Below are 12231 nucleotides of genomic sequence, written 5' to 3'. Positions count from 1 at the left end.
ATACTGAACCTTCCACTCTGCACACTAAAGTGATCTAACATCCGTCTTTTCCAAACAGTGGCCCATTTTCTCAATAAGACCTTTATCAAGTGGAATTTAAGACAAAAGCACATTGAACCAAATTCCATTACACGTGAGTGACTAGTAAGTTTCTTAACCCTATCAGAGGCATTTGTGTATTTTAGGAAAATGCTTGTTAAGACAAAGTAATTTTTTATTGTTGGTTACTTTGTTTTATGGCAGGCACCAGAGTCAATGACTATAAAATAAAGTGCAGTTCTTATTCTTGAAGTTCCTAACTAGTGTAGTAAAGAGACACATAAGTGTGAAGGACAAAGTTCTGTGAATGAACACAGATGGGTGACATTGATTGAGTGGGTGAGTGTGACTCTAGGAACATCCATTAGTTAGCTCAGGCTGCCGTAACAGAACACCACAGACTGGGTCACTTAAACAGCAGAAACTGGTTGTGTCACAGTTCTGGAAACTGGAAGCTTGAGATTAAGTTGCCAGCAACATTGGTTTCTGGCCTCTCTCCTTGGTTTGCAGATGGCTGCTCTCTCACTGTACCCTCACATGTACACTCTTCATGTGCTTTCTCCTCTTATAAGGAGGGACGTCATTCCTATAGAATTAGTGCCCCACTCTCATGACTTCATTTAACCTTAATAACCTCCTTTAAAGTATCTCTAAATACAGTCACATTTAGGGTTAGGGCTTCAACAGAGAAATTTTGGGGAACACAATTCAGTCCCTAACAGAAGCATCTGCTGAAGATGTGACATTTAAGCTAGTTCTCTGATCTAATTTGCAAGGAGTTCAATCCAAGTGACATTTTTATTTTATGTTCTTATTCACAGAGCTTTAGTTTTATAACAGTTTAATTCTGATCTGTTTTTCATGTATACATTTACAGTTGAAACACAGTTTTTAAATAAATTTACTACACATACTGTGGTTCTCACAAGGTCTGACAACAGTGTAACTAAGGAAGAGGATGGTAAAAATGCCCATCAGGGGCTTCCCTGGTGGAGCAGTGGTTGAGAGTCCGCCTGCTGATGCAGGGGACAGGGTTTGTGCCCTGGTCCGGGAAGATCCCACATTCTGCGGAGCGGCTAGGCCCGTGAGCCATGGCCACTGAGCCTGCGCGTCTGGAGCCTGTGCTCCGCAATGGGAGAGGCCACAACAGTGAGAGGCCCTCGTACCGCAAAAAAAAAAAAAAAAAAAAAAAAAATATATATATATATTTATATATGCCAATCAGAGGGAGAGGAATGTTAAGCCAACAAATGGAAATGCCTCTAGTAAGTAATGGTCTTAGTTAAACTCTAATGACAAGTAATACCTCTCATTTGTTTTCCAGAAGATTACCGTATTTACTCGTCAGGAATTTTTATTTTCAAAAAGTTTACCTAAGATTACATAATGCAGTTTACAAATTATTCTTTTTCTTGCTAATCTTTTGAATCCTCTGGCTTATATTCTAGAAAAGTGATTCATGTTGTGTAATGAACAAATTATATCATTAATTAAGGTGATTTCAGAGAAGCTTATGGTTGGAAGTGACCATTTCAAACTTACATTCTATAAATCCCTGGTCATTCATCATCTACTCAAACTCTAAACGTATGAGAGGCTCATTATTTCATAAGGCCTTTTCTTCTTCATAGTGTTTTCTTTATAACTCTTTGTTTTATTCAATAATACTCTATTACTGTCTTCATAACTGTCTTCCACGTTTCTCATTACCTTTCTTTATGCCTTTGCATACTGTAATATCAGCTGTTTATCTTGCAAGATATCATTGCATTTGTTCATTTTGCAAGGTGCTATTACTGCAATATAGGAAAGCTATCTTGATTGTAATGTTATTCATGCATCTGGTTGCCTTACTAAATACTCTTATTTACACTATTTTTTATAGTTGATTCTCTTCTTAATTTTATAGGTAAAACATAATATTTTTCGCAAATACTGAGTTTGTCTCCCACATACTTTCTTATAGTAACTAAGATTGTCTGTATTTATAATGTGCCAGCATTAGGAAAATATTTTTAATATATTATTTCATTGGATCCTCATAATAGATAGCTATATATAGTAACTCTTCTTATTTCCATTTTACAGATGAGTAAACAGAGGCGTCTATGGGTTAAGCAATCTGTTCAGATTTACAGAGTTTGTAAATTACAGAGGCAAGACTTGAACCTGAGCAATCTAATGGACCTGTCTCAGTTCTCAAACTTAGGCTGTGATTGTAGTGGCTGGGACCTTCAGTTCAAAGTGTGTAGGGATTGGAATAGCTTTGTTTCTTAATGGTTTCAATGGGAATTCTTCTCATGTTTCACCAGTGAATATGATATCACTGTAGGTTTCTGCTAGAATTTTCCTTTCACTGATTGCTTTCTCAGAATTCTCTTTAGTTTTAAGTCATGAGTGGGTTTTACATTTTATTAAATGCTTTTTCAGATCAATTATTACTTGCTACAATTTCTGTTAATGTTCCCATGGATTAACTTTCTCAGAATGTTTTTAACAAAAAAAATTGATGTATCAAATTACTTTTTAACATTATTTTATATTATTTTCTTCACTAATATCTTGATGTAATTATGTTAGTTGAGATATAAGTCTATTTTATCCTGATGTGATAATATATAACTACACTGCTGCACTTGATCTGATTTAAATGAAATACTAGTATTTCATTTTAAATTTTTATGTATTTTCATAAATAATATTGGCTATAAGATTATGCCACTCTGACAAAATGTTTATGTTTCATCTCTTTGTGTGTGTTGCAACAGTTCTGTAAAATATTCTCTCCTTGAAATTTGGTTAATTTTTTTCCATTAGATCAGCTGTCCTGGCATCATTTTAGGAGGTTATTTTAGATTATTTTTCTATATCTTTCAAAGTAATTTTTCTATCATCTACTCTATCTCTTCTTCAGTCAACTTAATCATTTATATTTTGCAAAAAAAATCATTTATCTCATTGAGATTTCAAATTCTTAGTTTAAAATTATATGTAGTATTCTTATATAATTTAAAATTCTTTTCATATATATACTTTTTTCTGTTTTCTCATCTTCAAAGTAGTTTAGTTATATCTTTCCATTGTTTTTTTTTCCAACTTGCCAAGGGTTATCTATTTAATTGTTTTTTTCAAATAATCATTGAAATTTGCCTTTCTGTTAATTATCTGTAACTTTTCTTTGACTCTTTGTTGATTTGTAAGAGTACTTTACATATTCTGGCCACTGATCCTTTACATAATGTGTACTTGAAATTATCTTTTTTATCTCTATGGCTTGCCTTATCTATGTTGTCTTTTTATGCAGAAATATTAAGATTTTACATAGTCAATATACTGCTTAATATTCTGTGTTATCTTGTATATCCAAATAGATTATTTAAGTTCCTAGTAGGCAGGAACCATGTGATAACTTCTTATTGCTGCATGAATCTTAGTATACTGTTTATATAAGTAACAGACATTAAATGAAGGAATGAATTACCTAATGTTAAATACTGTGGGTAGAGCAGAGCATTAACAGATGTTATTGACTAACATTTCTTTTTCTTTTTTGGTTGTTTAGACATAAATTTGCAACAACTATCAACAGAACATTCACTAATTGATGCAAGCTCTATCCACAGTTCTGCAACTATGAAAAAGTTCTTGGATACAATCGACATCTCACAATTCTCATTAAAATCAGTCACAACTCGAATGAATCATTCAAAGAAGGCTATTTCCCATCAAATATCAGATTTTGAACATGTGGATCATACCCCCAGTACAAACCTCAGTCTGGAGGAGTTGGAAGTTCCTACAAACAACCGTAGTTCTTTAAGCATTAACCTGAATAGTTCCCATGGCGAAGTAAAGGATGTTATCCAGGGCCCCATCCAAACAGAGGCAGGAGGATATAATTCTCAAACTAACAGGTCTCCCCAAGGTTACACACAGTATTAGGATGGGTTTGCATCATCACTTACTAGAGCCATCACTATTTTGCCAGAAAAGCCTGGATTGACCAAAATATTAAGTTGTGCTGAATCCCCTTGCTTTCTTGGTGTTTCCTGTGTGCCAATCAAAGATGGTCACTTCCAATGTGGATGCTGCCCCTTTGGATATTACGCAGATGGTATCAAATGCAGAGGTAGTATGAAAACTCTTCAAAACTTACAAAGAAAAGAAAACTATCCAGTTCACGTTTAAGTACTTAAGAAGATATGCTCTTCTATTGATTAATTTTTGTTTACTCTATTTAGTTCACTAATTTCTATTCATTTTATTTATTATTTGTGCATATTCTCTTCACATTTAAAAAAAATAATATTGATGTTTCTTAATTTTTTCATAAAGTTAATATTAAATAGCATTATAACTATATAATACATTATAAATATATGTATTAAGTACCCACTGTGTTCTAGGGCCTTTGGAAAAAATTTTGTATCAATTATGTCATATAATCCACAAGGACCCCATATACTGGGTATTATTTTTCCCATTATACAGAAGAGAAAGCAGAACCTTACAGGGCTAACTGACTTTCCTGGCAATAAGCAGCTAGATATAAAATAATGGTGTGAATAACACTGTGGTTTGGGTTCTTTTCAGCTCACAGAGAGTATTTAGCACTTTAAATTACTAATTTTGGCATATTTGCTTATTTGTATAAACTAGGTTTCTCTGTAATTCCTCCACCTCTTGAGAATAAAACAAGTTAGGCATCACTTTAATTTTGAAAGGAGTGTTTACTTCTTTTCACAATCATCAGCATTGTTTTCTTTGATACAAATCAAATTTCTGGCTTAGAAGCTACTTTTTGTTGTTGATATTGTTCTGTTGTTATTGTTTTGTTTTGTTTGTGTTTTGATTTGTTTGAGACCAACTTAAGCAACAAAGCTGTTGGAGTATTCCTTTGTTCTCAGTTACCTAGAGCAACTTCATTTTTTCTTTCTTCTGTAGGAATAATGATAATAACCTTCAATTCTTACATGTTTATAGTATAAAATTCCTTATTATTAGCAAATAAAACAGAAAAAAACCTCATGCATTTCAGTTACCTCAGGAAGTGTTAAATGACTAGTAGTTAGAATATGTCAGGTTGTTAGAGAAGCTTAAGAAATACGAACCTATAAGCTTATGATGTGGTCCTGGCATCTTGCTGTTTTACGTTCTGATTATCCCTGCCATTCACCAACGTTTACCTAATTGGTATCTGAAACTTCATTGCTCTCTGAAAGACTGTAATTCCATTTATGGTTAGCAGCCATCTCCAACATCAGGTTTTGCTATGGGAGTAATTTCCTCATATGGTATGTTTTTCTTACCCTATTAATCATTTACCTCAGTCATTCTAGTAGTAAAACAAATATAAGGGGAAAAAATAATTTTATGGATGTATGCAGTCGTTACTGTTTAATAGCAATGTCCAAAATTTTCAATTTCAGAGAATTTTACTTTTATTATACAATTAAGCTTACGGGCAATGTGTACATACTGTATCTACAATTCAGCCTTTTCCCTTGATTTCTGCAGCCATTTGTAGGCATCCATGTGGAAAAAACAGGGAGTGTGTTGCCCCAAACATGTGCGAACGTAAACCTGGTTACGCTGGTTCTAACTGCCAAACCAATAGGTACAGCACTCATTAGTTTGCATAACAAATTTAATGGATAATGGATATTTCTAAACCATGAGCTTTATTCTACACAGCTATATGTCAGCCTGATTGCAGAAACCATGGAAAATGTATTAAGCCTAACATTTGTGAATGCCCCCCAGGACATGGTGGAGCTACCTGTGATGAAGGTGATAATTCAAATTAAAAATCAAATAATAAAGCCAAAATAATTCAATCTTTTCTTTAAAAACTTTTTTTTTTTTTTTTGGCATTACGCAGGCCCCTCACTGCTGTGGCCCCTCCCGTTGAGGAGCACAGGCTCCGGACGCGCAGGCTCAGCGGCCATGGCTCACGAGCCCAGCCGCTCCGCGGCATGTGGGATCTTCCCGGACCGGGGCACGAACCCGTGTGCCCTGCATCGGCAGGCGGACTCTCAACCACTGCGCCACCAGGGAAGCCCCTAAAAACTTTTTTTTAAAGATAATTCACATTTACTGTGTACATATTAATATATACTTATCAATGCTGGTGAGGGAATCCAGGTTTGTTAATATTTATTAAAAATAATTTATTGAAGATTTTAAAAACTTAAATTTACAAAATCAGAGAGTCAAAGAGCAGTAGCTCACTCATCCTTGGTAAAAGTATCTTCAGAAATAATTTTTTGTTATATTTTTAGTTATATGGTACCATATCCCTAACAAATATTTTAGCTTCAAACAAAGGACACATGCTTATTGAATAACTTGTCAGGCATGGTTCCAAGAAACTCTTAAATACCAAATAATTAGAAGATATCAGGTAGTAGGAAGAAACCTAAAAACTGATTTTTAAACACATGTCTATAGCCATATAATTTTATTGCCTTGGTTGAAATCTTAAGTGGAGAGTTTAGGAAATGGCATTCCTAAAATGGATAATATTTTAAGGAAACAAATTTGTTATTTTTTAAATAATATTTTAAAAGAATATATTTTAGTAGATTGTAGATGTATAATTATTAATAAACTGACAGCAATGTTAAATGTTTTCGTGACAAGGCAAGGCACAAATTAACAAATTACAGTAAATGGAGTGAACTAACAGAAACATTCAATATTAATTGCATATGAAAATAATTATAGAAATATAACTATTTGTAGGGCAGGAATGCCTAAGTCCAAGTCTCAATTTTCAGAAGAAACCTAAGATTGTATATTTCCATCCAGTTAACCAAAAGTTTTATAAACCAAAACATGCTGATGATTTATAGGTGTTTTTAGAGTGTGAACTCACAGTCAATCCCACAGAACTAAATTTCATGCTAAAATAGAACTGAGTGTACTATAAATTGCTCTTACCAGAAGGTTTTATGGTGGCTGTGCTTCATAAATATAACCTGACTTTTTCTTAATTAAGAGCTGACTTAACATAATCTGTGTCTGCAGAACTGTACACCACCTTGTCAACGTGGTGGCACCTGCTTGGCTGGAAATCTCTGCACTTGTGCTTATGGTTTTGTAGGACCAAGGTGTGAAACAAGTAAGCAAAGCTCTCTTGCACTCTAATATAACTGCTCCTTTGAATAGTCGATTGCTTTAATGCTAACTGAGATAAACCCAAACCCTAAGCAAAAAATATACCTTCTTCCTGATCTACTATGACGATTACCATTCTGCCTACCAGTGGGAGCACTGGGTGCTAGTACTAAGATAAAGAAGCTTGTTCTTAGAAACAACTGCTTTCTTGACCCTATCCATGACCACTTCTTTGAGATAACAAGAATTCTAATTTGTTCGCTTGTATATAAATTTATCTCATTTAATTTATGTCTATGATTACTTTCATCAGTAACTAATAATTTTCCCAAATAGCCAAATCTTGTTTACCATTCATCTGAGTGGGTTTCTACTTTCCCCAGGTCTATTAACAACAACAACAAAACATAACTGAACGTGAAAATTGGAAACCATTTAAAGCCAAAATATAAATTGTTTTTATCTCTCTCTGATCTTATTCATTAGATGATGTGATTGGCAGTTATAAGCAACTAGGTCATAGCCAATAATATGACCAATTCCAAGCCTAATTTACCTTTCTTTTAGTTTTATCCTGTGATCTTAGCAGTTTGTAACAGGCACTGTGAAAATGGAGGCAAGTGCCTTACACCAGATGTTTGCCAGTGCAAGCCTGGCTGCTATGGACCCACCTGTAGCACAGGTAAAATCAGAAATATTTTCAATAAATATGTCGTTTAAAAGAAATTTAAAATTCATCAGTGTCCTAAGGACTTGCACTCAAAAACATAAAACTAGTCTGACAAAAACATAAAGCTAGTCTGACAAATAAAGTTTTTATTTCAGACAGAAATGTCTCATCTTCATCTTTTTCTTCTTGTATTAGACCACAGAGTGTATTCCAGCTTTACTGTTATCCAACCCAACCAATACTTTGTTTTTTGGCCTTTATTTTTCCCTCATCCGCTTGCCTTATAGTGGAGAGAATCTATCTGTGTTACATATTCAGGTCTCTTTCAAGTTTTTTATCACAACATACACATTCTATTTCATTAAACATTCAAGCAATTCTGAGTTAAAAGGACACCATAACATTATTCTATTATTTCTCACAGTATCAGGCTTAATTCTTTGGCAGCGGTGTTTGCAATTATCTATGTTTAATTTAATCCATTATGATCTAATGCCTTTTCTCAACATAAATTTAATTAAATGTTCATAGCTTGACAACTGTGTATGAAGCATGATGCAAGGGGGAACAAAGATCAATTTCATGTTTTCCCCAATTTCAAGTAGCATATCAGTGAAGGAGACATGGGATACAATTATAAAAAAGACTATGATACAAGTTGTGTTACAAGTGATGTAATAAATGCACAGCTCCTTGGAAGCAGAGAAAAGAGAAATTAATTCTGGCAGGTGCAGTTAGGAAGAAAATTGTGTAGACTTTGGAGAACTGGCGAAATCTGCATTGAAAAATGGAATTGGGGGTGACTTTCAAAGTGAAACAAATGTAAAGAAGCAAAAACAAAGCATATTTTCGAAGTGTGCTAGGACTTAAATGCAGTGTTCCTATTTGAATTGGGAAGGTGACTTAAAGAGCTACACATGGCTGCATGTATTTGAGCAGATTACAGACTATCCTGTTTGTGCTGTTGAATTGCCTTCTCCTAACTTCCAATCATTTTTCCAGCTTACCGAGGGCATTCTGAATTCTAATCAAAGCCTCCACATTCTTAGCTTGGTAATATCTGTAAACTTAATGAACAAACTTTCAAAGCTATTATCCAGTTATTTCTCTTCTCTTATGTTTGGCAAAGTCTAAGTAACTATAGGTTATGGGTTTTACTGGCAGTGAAAATAAAATATTTCATTATGCACCATTTTGTACTTCAGTACAGCTTTCATTTTTTTAAATAATAAAACTTTTATGGTCTTTCTTCCTCCTGCTGTTCATTAGTTTTGTGTGACCCGGTTTGCCTCAATGGTGGTTCCTGTAATAAGCCAAACACTTGCCTCTGTCCAAATGGATTCTTTGGTGCACAGTGTCAGAATGGTAATTACTCTTTCTTTATAAATAAAAAGTCAAAGGGAAAGTTAGACACAAACAGAGCTCTGATTAAGCACAAGACAAGTTTCAAAGGGAAGATGCTATTTATTTACTCTAATTCTTGTTCTGTTGCAGTTTTGGTCACCAAATGACCAGTTCATAGAAATATATGAGTTATTATGTAAAATGTTTATTTATTCAACATATGTTAGGCTCACGACCTTGGCACATTTGTAGGACCAAGATGTGAAACAAAAAAGCAAAGTTCTCTTGCAGTCTTTCATGTGAAATGATGTAATTTTTGTTGCCTTCTCAGCAAAAATTTTTGATTTACTGTCAATCTAATGTCCACTGTTATCTCATGATCTCTCATGCTTTAGTTTCATTAAACACTTATGAAGAGCCAGCTATGCACAGCACTGTGCAAGGTGATATGGGGACATAAAGATGTACCATTTTCCCCCCTCATGGCCTGTTATTTTAACACTTTCCTTCATAGAGTTAATGCTACAAGTTTTTTCAGAATAATGGGCACGACCTGAAGTTGAGCACATAGGCATGAAATAATGTCAATAAATGAAATTTTAAATTATCTTCTGCATCTTCATATTTTTGAGTGTATGCAAAAAAGAGTAGATTTTTAGTATAAAACATGTCAGAATATGTCATAATTTAACTCCTAAAATATATACTTTCTTTGTCTTGTTACAGTTTGATTTGCAATCCTATTTTTTTTAACTTGGAGGTTAGCTTGGATTCTGAGATTGAAATTAATGTGGAGAAGAAACCGTCATTCTAATACTAGGAATTTGAGCACACAAATGAGTTTTTCTAGTTCAGATTTCTGTTAAGAAACTAGGTTATGAAAATGGAAAGTTAAGACTAAATTAAGGCAAATCTTGAAAACTAGGAGACTTACTAAATGCACGTTTAAGAGTTTTAGGTAGGGTTTTGAGTGGAGAATATAAGGAGGTAAATAAAAAGCATGTCTATCATGCTATTTGCAGTAGATGTAAGATATAGTAAGAAAAGTTCTGTAAAATGTATATGCCAACGATATAACTGGGTAAAGCAGGGACTCTAAATTACTAAATTGAACTAAAAATTATCTAATGAACATATGTCATGTTATAGTTTTTGGAATTAACAGTCTACAATTTCCTAGTGGCATGGAATCAGAAATTTACTTATAGTCTCCAGGCCTCAGACTTCTTTACTTTCAAGTTTGAACTAGACAGTTGCTGTCAAGTGTAAATGACACATACAGTGGACCACCTGCAAGTACAGTCAGCACATGGCTAGCTACCATTAAGTAATGGTATTATTGTCATAAGACATGTTACAGAAAGTGCAGAAGAAATGAGAACATGATCTTTATTTTTATTAGATCACATCCCCTTGTGAGGGAATGAAGGGAAGGGAAGATGGTATACACATGGAAAGCCACTGAATAAAATTAGGCAGAATATGGTTAAAAGTAATATGAGGAGTATATTCTGTGTATTCTATAGGATTTCAAAAGAGGAAGATAGACACTGAGCTGGAAACATCATGAAAGGTGAAACTACTCTATTAATAAGCGAGACTTAAAATGTGTGGCTGGAGAGATGATTAAATATATCTTCCAGTTTCCTTCATCCCTTAAATGCCATGAGCCCATTCCATACAGAAAGTGAGGCCAGATTACTTGGCTCATTTTGGAGTTTGGTGGAAGATCCATCTGAGGCCTGGAGAATCCCATGAATATATACATGAAAGTGGGTTTTCTCCTAAACCTCCTTTTCTTAAAATGTGATTGGGGTGGGCATGACCGAGCCCAAGTTTATGTCATTTCTCTATATTACTTTAATTACATATACTTTTCTGTATATATGTAGTATTTATCTCTACACTCAAGTTTTGTAGAGTAGATGAGTATTGATTATAACAAGGCTATCCATTATAAAAGGGTCTTTTATTCTTTTCAAGTTTTAAATTTCTAACCACAGGTATTTCCCATGGTGCTTTTGTAATGGAAAGAGTACACCTTTCTTAATAAATAGAAATAATCTTAAATTGCATAAAGATTAGGAAGCAGAAAATGTAAGAGCATTTCTCCATAATAAAAAGTACCAATAAAAATGCCAGAGAAAGTAAACTCAATCATTAACCAGAAAAGGCTCAGTCTAAAATAGTGGAAATTATCCATTTGCTGAAACATTCAGTTAATATTGTTTTTATACATAAGTACTTCATTATTTTCACTTATAAATCTATTTGAAATCAGTTGAAGTTTTCTTAGTGTTTGGAAATTTAAAAAGCAGCTATTAAAGATGGATCTAATTCAATTCAAATGGGGAGTCTGTCTACCAAGGCCCTATTACCAAAACCAGTTAGTTTGACATTCACTTTTTAAACACAAACTAAAAGCCACTTAATCATCATTTAAGGAAAATTAAATTAAAAAATTTATAGGCAGGTTTGCCTATGTATTATTGTTTTTTAAATAACTGCATTTAATTGTCATATCAGTAAGAAATATGAAGCAATAAAAATCCTCTCATAAAAGATTATAAACATTAACTTCTGAACTCCATGGAACAGAATCATATACATAGAAGATACTAGTACAGCGTATTCAGGATTATCCAATAAATATTCCTGACAAAGCCAAAGATTTATTGTTAAAAAGATTTTTCGCCAGGCATTCACAGGAATAAGTCACATATAAAGCTCTGCCTTCGTGACCTCAGTAGGTATCCAAAAGTTAACTTCAAAGTTTTTTCTAAACATCATGTGACCAATGTTGAGTTTTTCTAATTTCCACAGGAACAGATATTCTTATTTTGAGCTCGGTTTTGACTATTTTCTTGGTTTTTCCCAGGTCATTTCACTCTATATGCACTCTAATACTGAAGGCTCCACTGGTTATGAACAACACATTTCATAATTCACCAATACATTTCAAATTGTGCTAACCCACTAGCAACTTACAGCTATAAGCATTGTATTTTATGACTTAGAAAGGACGGTTTTAATGACTTGCAGTGGTGATCTTTTATTTT

General features: G+C 33.7%; 1 protein-coding gene across 1 annotated transcript in view; it reads left to right on the top strand.

The window, feature by feature from the left end:
- The window catches only part of VWDE (von Willebrand factor D and EGF domains), a gene marked incomplete at both ends in the record, with an annotated part of 71159 nt that overhangs the window by 14915 nt on the left and 44013 nt on the right, over positions 1-12231 (top strand). Inside the window, 8 exon segments of the mRNA XM_082661706.1 lie at positions 3602-3978; positions 3982-4168; positions 5557-5652; positions 5734-5827; position 5829; positions 7069-7162; positions 7745-7840; positions 9098-9193. Of these exon segments, the coding sequence (XP_082517832.1) occupies positions 3602-3978; positions 3982-4168; positions 5557-5652; positions 5734-5827; position 5829; positions 7069-7162; positions 7745-7840; positions 9098-9193 (1041 nt within the window).

Source organism: Grampus griseus (genome assembly GCF_964374135.1).
Source record: "Grampus griseus genome assembly, chromosome: 9".
Taxonomy (NCBI): Eukaryota; Metazoa; Chordata; class Mammalia; order Artiodactyla; family Delphinidae; genus Grampus; species Grampus griseus.
The sequence above is the reverse complement of the archived record's forward strand: the minus strand, read 5'-3'. Positions and strand labels throughout refer to the sequence as shown.